At 48.4% G+C, this 14719-nt stretch overlaps 1 protein-coding gene across 1 annotated transcript; it reads left to right on the top strand.

The window, feature by feature from the left end:
* Nucleotides 1-263: 263 nt before the first annotated feature.
* znf507 (zinc finger protein 507) lies at nucleotides 264-11863 on the top strand. The gene is made up of 7 exons (XM_048972813.1): nucleotides 264-351; nucleotides 818-2838; nucleotides 4405-4525; nucleotides 6196-6322; nucleotides 7477-7581; nucleotides 9799-9933; nucleotides 10024-11863. Exons 1-7 carry the CDS (start codon nucleotides 297-299, stop codon nucleotides 10364-10366), a joined length of 2907 nt encoding a protein of 968 aa, XP_048828770.1. The 5' UTR covers nucleotides 264-296; the 3' UTR covers nucleotides 10367-11863.
* Nucleotides 11864-14719: the final 2856 nt, after the last annotated feature.

Genomic DNA, 14719 nt, shown 5'->3' with positions numbered 1-14719 from the left:
GTCTTGGACATTTTATTATTTGGGCCAATAGGGCTGTAGCATAATTTTTATGTTAAATTTCCTAGGACTGCACAGCTGTGACTAGGATAAGCGATTAGAGCAGAAGTCTCCGGCTCCAGGCCCAGAGAGCCCAGCCCTGCACACCTTGCTTCTCTCCCTGTTCCCCTGCACCTGAAGAAATGGGTGGTAATTAGCGGAGACTTGGAATCAGGTGTGTTAAATGAGAGGAAACCCATAGATGTGCAGGGCTGGGGTTCTCCGGGATTGAAGTTGGAGATTCTTGGGTTAGAGGGTGGATGGATGGATTGGAGGAAATTCTTGTGTTATTTAAAGGCCCAGACATGGCCTTTGGTAGGTCCTAAACAGCAAAGGTTGTTATGATGAATCAGGAGGGGCACTTCCATTGTGGACTGTTCCTGTGTGTCTTCAAAATTCAGAGCAGTTCACAGCGGACTGCTGGTACAGAACATGCCGCTGTAAATGCGACGCTGTGTAAGGTGTAAGTGAAGCATGGGCAAGCTATTTTTAAATTTTCCTCTGGATCTCAGGCATAGTTATTTATACCTACTTGCTTCATATTCCTTGTTATCTGTTCCAAGTTTCAGGGTTGTGTTTTCAATTCAATTTAAGATTTCTGTGGTGTCAATAGACTTATTGGGAAAAGTGAGCTCACCTGATATGTCAGATAATTTTACCTTCTAGAGACGTAGTTAAAGCCAGTTGCCATAGAGAGCTGCAGTTACCTGCCTGACATATAAAGCAGATTTTTTTTTTTCCTTTTGCAGTAAAATATACCTAAATTTCTGATCCTCTTCAGGTATGGAAGACAACAATGGTATTGCAGTCCTACTTCCACACAGTAGGGGTCAGCAGGACGCCATGTTCATCCCAGAGAGAGTGGTGACTGTTTCTGGCATGCATCTCCAGGACCTGGACGGCAGCCCGAACGAACACAACCGGGCCGCCGATTCCTTGATCCAGGTGATTGAGAAGCTGAGCAAGATTGTGGAGAAGCCTGCCCAGCGGTACTCCCTGTCCGGGAAGAAGAGGCCTCACCTCTCCTGTGCATCCGTCTTGGTGCAGGACAGCAAAGACGGGAGCAGCGAGACTCCCTGCAAAAAATCTAAAGAGACATGTGAGCCTGCAAATGAGGAGGAAACGCAGGGAGAGTATTACCTGGCAGGAGGAGGTACGCAGGAGAGCGGCTGTGGCAGGGTGCTCACCTGCTACCAGTGCAGCCTGTGTAGGTACATCTCCCCAACGCTGCCCTTGCTGAAGGAGCACTTGCGACAGCATGAACTGCCCCAGGAGCAGAACAATGTGATCCTGGTGTGTTCTGAGTGCTGTTTCACTTCTCACCAGCAGAAGGAGCTAGAGGCTCATATCAGGCTGCACCTAGATGGAGGCGATAGTCACACAGCCGAATCGAATGCTGCTAAAGCAGCCGCACACTCGCCTTCGATGAAATCTGAAAGTGGCGGCCCCCCCATAGACGAGCAGCCCGTGAAGAAGAAGTGGTACAGCTGCGAGAAGTACGGCATGTACAGATGCTTGATCTGCAGCTACGTGTGCGGCCAGCAGCGCATGCTGAAGACTCACGCGTGGAAGCACGCCGGTTTGGTGGACTGCTCCTACCCCGTATTCGAGGACGAGTCGGCTCCCGATCCTGTGGGCGAGGCCGTCATGATCGTCACGGGCGTTGGCAGCAAACAGGAACCTATACAGGGGGCGTCCGCCTTCGAGATCGAGCTGTGCGAGCCAGCGGCCAAGAACGGTCGGCAGGCTGCGGTGGCCGCAGAGGCTGTAGAGGAAGCCTACGCATCTAAAGTGCCGTTTACAGAGGAGCCAGCAGTGGAGGTACAGGTGACGACGGAGCAGGAACCCGAAGCGCCCTGCTCAGACAGCCTCCTCTCATCTGCGCAGAAGATCATCAGCCGCAGCCCCAACAGCGCGGGACACGTCAACGTCATCGTGGAGCGGGTCCCTGGCGAGCCGTTCCTGGTGTCCGAGGCAGACAAGCGGCTCCTTCCTGGGGAGGCGCACACCACCTACTATGAGGATGAGGAAGTGGTCGTCAGTTGGTGCGGTAGCGAGAAGCCACAGGCCGACGAGGACCCCGACGAGGCTCAAGAGGTGCCGGCGCCGCCCCCAGATGAGAACATGCCCCCGACACGCCGGCGGACGCACTCCGAGTCGCTCCGGTTGCACTCGCTGGCCGCTGAGGTCCTGGTGGCCATGCCCACGAGGACAGCTGAGCTGAGCAAGTCTGGTGTCAAGAGCCTGGTAGGCTTGAGCACCCAGGGCACTGACACGGGCCAGGGCCTCCTCGACGTCGCTCCGCTAAAAGGTCCCCCTCTGGCCACCATCGGGGGTGGTGGTGGCCCCACTGCTCTGGTCAACTTAGAACTGCAGACGCGCACCGGTGCGGTGACTGCCGAGGGCCCGGCGAAGATGGGCATCAGCACGTCCCTGCTGACCGTCATCGAGAAGCTGCGGGAGCGCACAGACCAGAACACGTCGGACGAGGACATCCTGAAGGAACTGCAGGTGAACGCCCAGGGTCAGGCTGGCCCCGACTCCAGCCTGCCTGAAAGCAGCTTGGTGGAGGTGATCCCCAACAGCGACAGACCCTTTCGCTGCCGCCTCTGCCGCTATACCAGTGGCAACAAGGGCTACATCAAACAGCACCTGCGCGTGCACCGCCAGAGGCAGCCCTACCAGTGCCCCATCTGTGACTTCATCGCATGCGATAGCAAGGACCTGGAGAGTCATATGATCAACCACTGCAAGACCCGCATGTACCACTGCAAGCAGTGCAATGAGACCTTCTACTACAAGGTGAGCCCGATGCCGGTGCACTGCGGCTTCGGGTCAGAACCTTCTTCTGCGATGGAGCGTGGGTGAGAGCAGAGGGTGTGAACCGTTTATAAATTTTATAAAGTGGTCATGATTACACAATTAAACTTGCTTACTATATTGAAAAGCTCAAATTTCAAATTTTCCTTCTTGATTACTCCACAATATGGTGTAAGAAAGACTGCATGTAGAGGATGAGGGTCCGAATAAAGAGCGAAAATGTCAGTCACATTAAAAGTGAATGAAAATGCAGTTGTTTGTCAGTATTGCAAATCAGAAGCATCACAGTGTCTTAAATGGAGACATTTAGATTTCACAGACTCGCTCAATAATGCGAGGTAAGCAATAGATATCATTTAGCCTCACGGAGTAATCTACCCTGAGCGTGCACCCTGCAGTGGTTGGTTGGTTCTCGCCTTGCACCAATTGTGATATGTATATATTATTTGCAGTTAATCAGCAAATGAATCATGTTACGAGAATATTAATGTAATCATTAATAATAATCCGAAAAATGATAAATTTTTTTTAGCAGACACAATTTATCCAAAGTAATGTACATGTTTTGAGAAGGCCAGCTCATACATTTAGGGGTCAAGGGCCCTATGATGAAATCTCCCTGCCGACTACAGGATTCGAACCAGCGACCTTTTGCTCATGGCCTCTGTACCCTAATCTGCTGAGCCTCACACTGCCCCCAGTGAGCTGTCTCATTGAAGGATGCAGAGACCAGCTCAAGGCCCCTTAATGTAAAGGCAGGCCTGAGTAAATCCACGGCAAGCCTCTGTGTTGGTCCTGAAGATCGACTAAGATGAAACTGCAGGAAATGGAAACTGTGATGTTTCCGGAAAGGTGTTTCACACGTTGTTTAACTGCAAGCATCACTTCACAAAAAGCCATTTTGGTACCATTCCCAAGGTCTTCGAGGGTAGATTCATTCAAAAAGTAGCCAGATTATAGAAGTATACTTTCTGTTTCCTAATATATAACTAATATATTCCTAATATAATTAGTACTGCTTATTCCTACATGCAGTACTCCTCACTGTATGATTATAGTATTCATGGCTGACATCCTTATCGTCCTTACTCCAGACTGCACTGCAGTTGCAGTGCTTGTATCGATACTCCAGGCTGACCTGCCGTTTCATTGTCCCCGTGCTTGTAATGATACTCCAGGCTGACCTGCTGTCCTCGGCCAGGGGTGTCAAACTGCAGTCCTGGGGGGCCGGAGCCCTGTGTAGCTTGGTTCTTTCCCTGTTTCCCCATAAATGATTCAGCTCAAGAGCTGTGTGGTAATGAGCACAAGGAGTTGAATCAGGCGTGTTAAATGAGGGGAAACCCAAAAATGTGCAGGGCTCCGGCCCCCCAGGACTGGACTTTGACACCCCTGTCTGTACAGTATAATGGCTATACTGTGGTCTTATACTCGCTGCACTTGTATTAATACTTCAGGCTACATTGCTGTTTCATGCTCGCTTCGGTTGTATTGATACTTCAGTCTGTACTGCCATCTCACACTTTCTGTCCCTGTACTGATGCCCTTCAGAGTCAGCTGCGGAGTCACGAGCGAGACCAGCACGGGCTCAGGCACACCGCAGCGACCCTGATGCCAGTCACCGAGAGCGGCTCGAGCACAGTGGGAGCTAAGGAGAAGGCCACAGAACAGGGTGAGTACTGCACAGGCAGGCCTGCATTTGAGAAAAATGCATGTAAGGGCTCCGCATCAAGGCTCCATGTGACATCACGCCATTGTTTTTAGCCACTTCACTATCTGTCCATCACTCATACGAAGCAGTTTTTTTTTCTTCCCATTGTGTCTCAAAACTTGAGAGAATTGCCATCTGTCTTATCAGCAGTAACCTCTAACATGCTAAAAGCGTTTGGCTCTTGGTTGATTGTTGGATGAATTTAATTCTGGATCCGGACACGTTTCTTTCAGGCATGGAATTTGTTGTTTGTGTACACTTGCTTGTTTTAACAAACTAAGAAAGAGAAATTTGAAAATTAAATCTAGCCATCAAATTGGCTCTTTATAAGTAAAAACTGATAAATTTTTCACGGCTGCAATTGTACAGATTATCTCCACTGTGTGTGTGCTTCTACCTACAATGATCACTTCAATAAAATGCAAATTTCTGTCAGTCACTACTTCTGTGGATAGTTCGCAATAAAGTCACTAGAGGTAATCTATTTAGGGAAGTTTTATGGAAATAAGTCTTCGTCATTTCCCTGCAATCTTGTGTCTTGCCAAGTCCACGGCTTGTTGGTTTGATACCTTGTTGCGTTACCTGGACCCTGCAATGAAAGCCCTTTGAGTATTTTATACTTTGCATTTTATACTTTGCTTGCTCATTCGCTCTAATTCACGGTGGTGTACAGTCCTGTGCAAAAGTCTTAGGCAGACAAAAGAAATGTTTAAAGCTGAGTAGTAAATGCACATTTGCTCAAAACAAAAAAAAACACAATTTAGCATTAGAGTAGCACAATAAAAAAAAAAAAAAAAGTAGTAAGTGATTTTTTTTTTCGCCAAAAAGTTATCGATTTAGTTGGATGCCTAGATGATCACTGCCTTGGTTCCCAGACTTCTCCCCAGGGGCACCCCAGCCACTCCATGTATTTATTAAATATCACCACCAACCACCAGCTCACTCAACTAATTAATTAGTTTTAAAAAGTCCGTGAGGTATTGATTAGCTAAAAGAGTGGTCAAGTCAAAAAATACCTGGGTGTCTTGGATGGCTGCTGGAAATACTGGGGAGATTTTAGCAGAGGGTTTGCAGTGGCTAAGCTGACACACTGACAGGTGTAACACCGTAGTTTTCCACCAGCACGGAGATCATTTAAGCATCATTTTCTTTGGCTGCCTAAGACTTCTGCACCGTCCTGTATGCCCAGAACACAGAAGCGGCTGTGTGTTCTGTGTATTGGACTTCAGTGCCTTATGAGCTACGAGGGCCAGGAGCAGGCCTGTCTTTTCCTAGCCCCGCAACCAGGTGATGGACGGCCCTATAGATGCTGCTGTGCTCATTCAGACCGATCCCCCGGGTTCAGGGGATGTGTGGTGCCTTTCTACACGTGCTGCACCATTCCCAATTAATGATGCATCCGAGCAGAATGGGCTGCACTATATCAGGATTTCTCAGCTACTGTTCCACAGCCCATACGTGGATCTGTGTTAGATGGGCCCTCAGTCAGGGAAATCTACAGAGACACCACCCCACCCTCCCCCCTCTTGCCAGGACTTAATAATAGTCAACAGCTGGGTCTTGTGGTTGGAAAGGTTACCGCTGTCCTAGATGGTGACCCAAGCGTTCTCCCTCTCGCATGTCTCCTCTAGATGCCTGCCGGGTCTCCTCTCGAGTCCTGCAGAAGCTCCACAAGTGTGATGTTTGTGATTATACCAGCCCCACGTACGTCGGGGTCCGGAACCACCGGAGGATCCACAACTCGGACAAGCCGTACAGGTGCGTGCGTGTCTGTGTGTGCGTGAGTGTCTTTGCATGCCAGTGTGTGTGCGTGTGCGTCTGTCTCCATCCCTTGCTTCCCTTCGACTGGCCCTCAACCTGATTGTTTTCAGTCTGAAAAGACCAGGTACCCTGTAGCGTTAAAAAAAAACAAAAATCGCTTTCTTCTCTTTTTTTAAAGTAGGTCTTGACCCCTTTGACTCTTCTTGGTCTCTTGTGTTCTCCTCACTCTTTATCTCGGGATAGTAGACAGACAAAGGCCGGGCACTTTGTGAATAAACCACAAGAGAAGCAGAGCTGGTCCAACACGTCCTTATCAGTGTGGATAATTTCTGTGTCAGAGCAAGCCCTGCTTTATCTACCGCTAGGCTCACTGCATCTGCGCTTGTACAGCCTGCCGACTCGCATTTGCATTTCAAGTCGACGCCGCATTCCTTTCTGCATAGTTAGCAGCTTGTAGCATCGTTAGCAGCGGGCGGCTTGGAGAATCGGTTTGCGTGTCATCCCCGTCCACATCGAGATGCGGCTGCCGGGCCTTTAAACGGTCCTCGCTGCCCGTGGGCGTGCAACGCCGACCTCTTTTCCCGGCTTCTCCATCTCTTTCATCCGAGCGCTTGCCATCCGCCACGTTCGGCACGCTCCGGCATCCGATGCGCACATCAAAGGCTCAGGAAGTTTCGTCCGGGGCTTCCCAGAAAACCGTGTTCGACAGAACTGCGCCCTCGAGACACGCGTGTGCGCATATACACATGTACAGCGTGTAAACAGATGCACGCCAAATCTCTCCCGGTGCAAAACACCTTCAGCTGTCAACTCTTTCAGTTGCATCAGTAAATTTTGTTTTTTTTTTTTTTTTAAACAGAAAGACATCCAGGTTCTTCCAGTGGATGTTTGTCTTTGTTCGCAGTGAATGTCAGATCCTCTTTTGGCATTGTCTGTTACAAACAGGCATAACAAATACAATTGAAGAGAACAGTCTCTCAGCAGAAATATATTTCTCCCACTTTTTGGATTTGAATATTGGTGCTGGTCTCGGGTTTACGTTTCATTTGTTAACTGTGTGAGTCTGAATGCCTTTTTGAGTGGCATTGTGTGGAGCTCTGATTGGACAGAGCAGCTGGCCCTTGACGCCCCCTGCTGGACCTGCCCTGCAGGTGCTGCAGCTGTGACTTTGCCACCACCAACATGAACAGCCTAAAGAGCCACATGAGGCGACATCCACAGGAGCACCAGGCCGTCCAGCTGATGGAGCAGTACAGGTGAGGCAAGGGGTGTCCAGTAAGGGGTGGGGCTGCGGGGGGCCGGGACAGGAGCACCAGGCCGTCCAGCTGATGGAGCAGTACAGGTGAGGCAGGGGGTGTCCGGTAAGGGCCGTGCCTGTTGGGCAGGTGTGGGGCTGCGGGGGGCCGGAACAGGAGCAGATTTGTCTGCTGCATATTATAAATGGCACCAGTTTGGATGGGCATGGATCCATTTGGTTTAGGTCATACACAGCGCGGGCTGGACTGGAGCAGAACCAGTAGTTCTGGGTGAGGAATAGCATATTTGTACTCCGGTTAGGGTTGGTGCTGGTTCTGCTCCCTGGAACTGTTTACCCTTTTTTGCATATATTGCAAAGTTGGTGCTATTTATAAGTTTACGTGAACAAACAGTCCCAAATAAATTATCATTATTTTATGCCTACTTTTGCAGAACATAGATACAATATTTTTACATTTATATTTATTAAAATCAAGCATCAAAGGAAGCATCCCAAAATGGCAGTGAGGCAGTTCCCTGGGTAACGGCAGTAGGTACGCTTCGGGGTTTGACATCAGCCGTTAATCTGCAGCCCGTTCCTGCCTGGTTTTACTCCAGGGGGTTTTGTATCCCTTCGAACATTTGTTACACTGACTCTGTGCTGCAGCACACAGCAGGAGAGCTTCTGAAATGCAGGAGAAGACCTTCGAGCCCAGGGACGCTTAGCGGGGTTATCCCACGCGCGTGAGCCGATCGCGTACCTCTGCTCCTCGCAGCTCGTTATGAATCAGAAGCCTGGATGTTCTCAGAATTAAACTAGACCCATTTCAGCACCACTTCACTCAAGCAGCTCTCAAGGGGCAGTGTGTGGTTCGGAGACGATGCCCACGATTGGAAGGTTTCCGGTTCAAATTCAGTGACTGGCAGAGTGATTTCACTGTTGGGCCCTTAAGCAAGACCCTTAACTCTTCCAAGGACCATCTGAATACAAGGGTCTCCTAAATAAACCGAAATCATCTAGTGATTTTCCCCATGGGTGTGGAGGGGAAAAAAAGTTTTTAGTATTAATTAAAATATTTGACAGGCAAAGGATGTTGGTGAGGTCACGCATGTGATGTCATCTCAAAGCCCTAACTTTCCTCTCTAACCCTCTGTGGCCCACAGCATCGTCGGCGATGCCGCGCATCTTTCTCGTGTATTTCAGGTCATAACTCACTGAAATCTTATTGTAGAATCATGAAAAAAAAACGCTGACTAAATCCGTAATCTGTCGTCTTTTCAAATCGGCTAGAAAGTTAACCATGTTGCCTTTCTCTGATTTACCTGCATTGGTGGCGTTTAGTACAGCTCTCACCTGAAGATCACTATTCACATTCTAAATAGCCGCATTTCTGCGTGTTCAAACCGCATTCGCATGGTAATTTGATGAACAACGCAGCGGTGAAACGCGATCCAGATACATCCCCATCAGCGCCATATCCTACATATTCAATGGAAGGAGCCCAGAAATAGTGACATGAGTTAAATTTTTCTTATTTATCCAACTGAATGTTGCAACTACACCATTTAGTCATCTTCATGTAGCCCAGACTTTGGTGATCACATATCTGGGATCAAAACAAACTGCCACCATTGCTTACTATGTACTTTCTTATAATGTTTCTGCAAGTGTTCCAAACTGCATTTTGCAATGTCTATACTTTGTCAAATTACAAACTTATCATAAGTCATACATATTTAAGACATATTTACAAAGTACATTAAAATAAAGATGAGTATAATGCTAACAATTATATGAGAAGTAATTTATTTGCCATGAATTAAGTTTATGATATTGAAAGAAATGTGTGATCATGCCCCAGTCAGTGAATGTGTTCTCTACCCCAAACCCGGAGGGTTAAGGAACAACGGGACTCGAGCGGCTTGTAAAGTATGAGAGAGATGAGCATAATCGTGATGTCCTCTACAGAGGACGAAAATGAAGGGCTGGATCCCAGGAGGATACATGTCTAGCTAAGCTTCTGTCTCTTTCGATGACAGTGGGTCGATCTAAATTTTCTTTATGGTTGATGGTCCATAGATACCTCAGATTCTGGTTTTTCTGATTCACTCCCTTGTTCCCTGACTGGTCGGCTTTATTATAAGCAGCAGAGTTATTACCATGTGAGTATCTGCATGCACGGTCCCTCCTCACCCCCTACCCGGCCGTAACACGATGCCCCCGCATCTCCCTGCAGGTGCTCTCTGTGTGGCTACGTCTGCAGTCACCCCCCGTCCCTCAAGTCTCACATGTGGAAACATGCGGGCGACCAAAACTACAATTACGAGCAGGTGAACAGGGCCATCAATGAGGCCATGTCGCAGAGCGGCCGGTGAGTGTCTCCCAGCACCGCCACCCCCTCCTCGCAGCCGTCACCACGGCCCTATTCGGCGGAGCCACTCATCTCCATGTCCGCCTGCAGGTTATCCGGGGCGGCTCACAAGTCCATGACGGTCTCAGAGGTGACGGAGGAGCAGACAGTGACGGCCTCGGACGCCGCCGCCAAGCACGCCGCCGATATGGAGACGCCGGGGGCGCCGCCCCTGACCGGCACGGCCCCCGCTCCCGCCGAGAAAGTCACCGGCGCGCGGCTGGGTGCCGAGCACTGCGTCCTGCTCTTCTGCTGCTGCATCTGCGGCTTCGAGTCGGCCAGCAAGGAGCGGCTCATGGAGCACATGAAGGAGCATGAGGGAGAAATCATCAGCATCATCCTGAGCAAGGAGCTGCCAGGAGCACAAACCGCCCTGCCCTCTGCAGGGCAATGAGACGCACTGCGTCCCCACTGCTCTCAAGTGTTTTACTCCTCATCCACAAAGAGGTCTGTGGAGCACCCCCCCCCCCCCCCACACCTTTTTCAAAAACGCCCAATCTTAGGTATATTTATTCCTTTCTGTTTGCCATGCAAAATTTCCTCCACTTAAACCACCACATACATTTAAACTATTTTGATAGCTGTATCTCCCTTGTGTTTCCACTTTCATATGAAGAGTATCGAGTGAACAAATGAGATGTTATAGTCTCTGCACAAAACAAGTAGAAATATTTAAAAGGTTTTTTTTGTTTGCTTAACATTTAATATCTTACCAGTACAGCAGTCCCAAGTTAAACTTTAAGTTGAATTTTATTTGGGATTTCAGTTCTTTATAAATACTTGGTTAAATCAGTTTTCGGTATCGACTTAATACGAATTAATACTTGGTCATTATGTTCAAGACATTACATACCTCCTCAAACGAACATGCTTGCTTGGTAACGGTATTCGGCCCTGAAAGGGTATAAGCGTAGTTTTTGTTTGGCAGCTTTGGTTGAAATCACTGTAATATTAAAACTATATTTATAGTTTGAGATTCACACATTTTCACACATGGCTGTAAAATACCTTGCTACTGTATGTTTTTACTATTTGTAGTTATGACGATATTTATTTAATTTATATTTATGCACATAGTTTTCCGTTAGCCATGTCAACTGAGAAGCCTTTCGTATGATGTTCTCTCCGGTGCTATTAAATGATCTTTTAGAAGTAAAAGCCCTTCTCTCGACGCATCCCTCCTGGCGGAGATGCACAGGAGAACAAAAAAAAAATCACTTAAGGAACAAACCGTGAAACTGTGGGCTTGACTGACAGGGAAATGTCATTCAGGGTGAGTTTGTTGTCTTGATAAAACCAAATACGTAAATACGTACTTTCTTGCCGCCTATGTACTGACCTTAAAATCAAGGGGGTTTCTTCATTTTTAATTTTTTTGTCAGGACAAAATACTCTTCCTGTATTGATGCATAAATATGTACCATTAAGTGCTGAGCTGGCTAAGTTAAATGTGATTGATCATTTACAGCCACACATTTAATGGCTGAAATTGTTTGCTGTTTGGTACATCGCATCTCGCCCCCTGCTTCTGGGTTTGACCAAGACTCTCCCGAAGCATATGCGCTTATGGAAGGGAACACTGACTTTTCCTCTAACTTCTCTCCATCCATCATGTGGAGGGATTTCGATCATTGTAACTGTTAGGCAGCCCTCTGCTGGCTGGGATCCTAACAGAGCTCATAATTTATCCATGTGATAACCGTGACTGACACCTGAATGATTCTCAAGCTTTCCCCAAAGTCCTCTGTTTCTCCCTTTTTTGACAGTTCTAACTGACATTTGTGTTGTATATTTATATTGGGTAATTCTCTGCTCAGCTGTGCGTTTATTGTCTAACGTTTGACATGTTGTGGCTGTATCTAATGTGTACAAATGAACCATTTCTTTCACAGACATGGGTATACGTAACGTTTTCTGCCTTGCCATGAAGAATATTGCAATATTCTTTTTTCCCCAACTGGATTTTTGGGCGTGGGGGTCAGGAAGGCATCACCAAGGGCTTGTCTTTTGGCTACCTCTGTAAAATGAGCTTTATAGTCACGCAGCGCTATAGTCGTACGTAAAGAATTTCATTAAGAATCTTAATCTTAGCATCAGCTGAAACCAATTAGAATGTAAGACCTGGACTCTGGACTGCATGAAAGATGCAGAGATCACCTTATCTTTCTGTTCCTAAGTCTAATTTAGATCTCAGATTATTGTTGTTCTTCCTAATTTACAATTCAGAGCGCCAGACGCAGTTTGCATTTAAACTCCACGCTGTTTTGTGTTTTAATGCAGGTTAATGACCTGTTAATGCGATCACAGCTCAGTGCAACCTTGACGGTGGATGTGAATGTCTGTTTCAGCAGGCAATGTTCTTTACGTGTCAGACTGCCCAATTTTAACACTTTTCCCGTACGTTGAGTCGTTTCAACAGGAACCGTATGGTTATCCCCTCTCCCCCCCTCTCCCCCCAGCACAATCTGCATAGGACAGAACCTGGCAGTTTAGTTAGTATTGTAAACAGTATTGGAAAAAAGCTGAACTTTATGGCCTCAGACCTGTAGTTGTAAGATTTTTTTATTTTTATTTTTTTGCACAGTTCCTAATTGTTTTCTGAAGCTGTGGCTTATTTATAAAGACATTTTATGTGTCTGGTGACCATGGGTATTTTTTGGCGTGGAATCTGTCGTGTGCATTTTAGTTTAAAGTGCGTGCAGCAGTCTGTGTATTATGAACCAGCCGTCAGCACGTTTGAGTCTGACAGGACTGACTGACAGCAGTCTGCTAATGACTCTGGGCCAAAAATCAGAATACCTCCAGCTGGGCTGACTCTGCGTGTATCCTAGGCGCGTTCTTTGGGGCACTCCTGCCATGCCGTCCTCCTTTGGGGCACTCCTCTGCCATGCCGTCCTCCTTTGGGGCACTCCTCTGCCATGCCGTCCTCCTTTGGGGCACTCCTCTGCCATGCCGTCCTCCTTTGGGGCACTCCTCTGCCATGCCGTCCTCCTTTGGGGCACTCCTCTGCCATGCCGTCCTCCTTTGGGGCACTCCTCTGCCATGCCGTCCTCCTTTGGGGCACTCCTCTGCCATGCCGTCCTCCTTTGGGGCACTCCTCTGCCATGCCGTCCTCCTTTGCGGCACTCCTCTGCCATGCCGTCCTCCTTTGGGGCACTCCTCTGCCATGCCGTCCTCCTTTGGGGCACTCCTCTGCCATGCCGTCCTCCTTTGGGGCACTCCTCTGCCATGCCGTCCTCCTTTGGGGCACTCCTCTGCCATGCCGTCCTCCTTTGGGGCACTCCTCTGCCATGCCGTCCTCCTTTGCGGCACTCCTCTGCCATGCCGTCCTCCTTTGGGGCACTCCTCTGCCATGCCGTCCTCCTTTGGGGCACTCCTCTGCCATGCCGTCCTCCTTTGGGGCAGTCCTGCCATGCCGTCCTCCTTTGGGGCAGTCCTGCCATGCCGTCCTCCTTTGGGGCAGTCCTGCCATGCCGTCCTCCTTTGGGGCAGTCCTACCATGCCGTCCTCCTTTGGGGCACTCCTCTGCCATGCCGTCCTCCTTTGGGGCACTCCTCTGCCGCGCCGTCCTCCTTTGGGGCACTCCTCTGCCGCGCCGTCCTCCTTTGGGGCACTCCTCTGCCATGCCGTCCTCCTTTGGGGCACTCCTGCCATGCCGTCCTCCTTTGCGGCACTCCTCTACCATGCCGTCCTCCTTTGGGGCACTCCTCTGCCGCGCCGTCGTTCTTTATCTGGTCCGTATCTGCCTGGTTTAGGTTAAATGTGAATTTTTAAATAGTCCTGGAGAAAGGTGGTTGTATATATGAAGCTTCATACCTGTTTGTGCTAATGAGCAAGCATAGCCAGTGATAGGCCCCGCCCTCTTTTTGTAGGCCCCACCCCTATCTTACTCTCAGTGCCATCCTCCAGCTGACCAATGGGAGTGCCAGCTGATCCTGGAGATGTGCAGTGTTGCTGTGGATGCCTGCAGCAGACGTCCCCTCAGGCATCCGTAGACTCGGCAGAGCTGTCCGGTCCCTTCGTGTGCCTTCTGTTCCCGATGGTCTGGCCTCCACGTGCTGTGTGGGTAGGGTGGGCGGGGCTTTGGTTTGCCCCCTGTGAGGCCTTCCTTGGAGATCATGCTCATTAGTATTTCAACCTGAGCACCCTCTGTAATGAATTCAGATATTGGCAGGGGGTTATACAGAATTGCTTATATTGAAATATTACACTTGTGTATATTACAAAATGTTTTTTAAAGATGTCTATATTTTTTAAAACATCTTGTAAAAACCTGATCGTAATAAAGAATATAATTTTTTTTTTTGGTGAAAGTGAGGGAGGAAAAGGCTATATATGATTTTTCTTTTTAAATTCCCCGGTGCCGCATAGATAAGGAAAAGTTGTTTTACTCGGTTGGGCACAGCGAGCTGCATGCCTTAATGCCAAAGAAGCAGAGAGTGGACTGATCTTACTTTCCCTGTTAACTTCGCCTTTGTGTGCATTTGTGTTTCAGCTCATATCTTCGGCTTCTGTAGACTCGTCCTTGTTTCGCCTTTTGCCATTGTATTTTGGTAATAAAGACGTTTTAAAAATAAGCTTGGGTCAGCTTAATGCTAAGTTATTGGTTTGCATGTCATTTGTAAAATATATATATATTTTTTTTTGCTTTTCACACTTCCCATCTCTCCTGTCCGGGACACGCAGGTGAGCACAAAGGTTAAAGTGATTTATTTGGCACTCCTGAGCATTTCAGGGGTTTGAGGAC

This window comes from Brienomyrus brachyistius, chromosome 13, assembly GCF_023856365.1.
Source record: "Brienomyrus brachyistius isolate T26 chromosome 13, BBRACH_0.4, whole genome shotgun sequence".
Lineage (NCBI taxonomy): Eukaryota > Metazoa > Chordata > Actinopteri > Osteoglossiformes > Mormyridae > Brienomyrus > Brienomyrus brachyistius.
This window is presented reverse-complemented; position numbering and strand designations above follow the sequence as displayed.

Excerpts from the sequence above, each read along its gene's own strand:
- znf507 (XM_048972813.1), top strand. The coding sequence starts at position 297 with ATGGATGGATTGGAGGAAATTCTTGTGTTATTTAAAGGCCCAGACATG. Across the intron at positions 7,582-9,798 it reads CAGCTGATGGAGCAGTACAG|GTGCTCTCTGTGTGGCTACG; the intron begins GTGAGGCAAGGG and ends ATCTCCCTGCAG. Across the intron at positions 9,934-10,023 it reads GCCATGTCGCAGAGCGGCCG|GTTATCCGGGGCGGCTCACA; the intron begins GTGAGTGTCTCC and ends GTCCGCCTGCAG.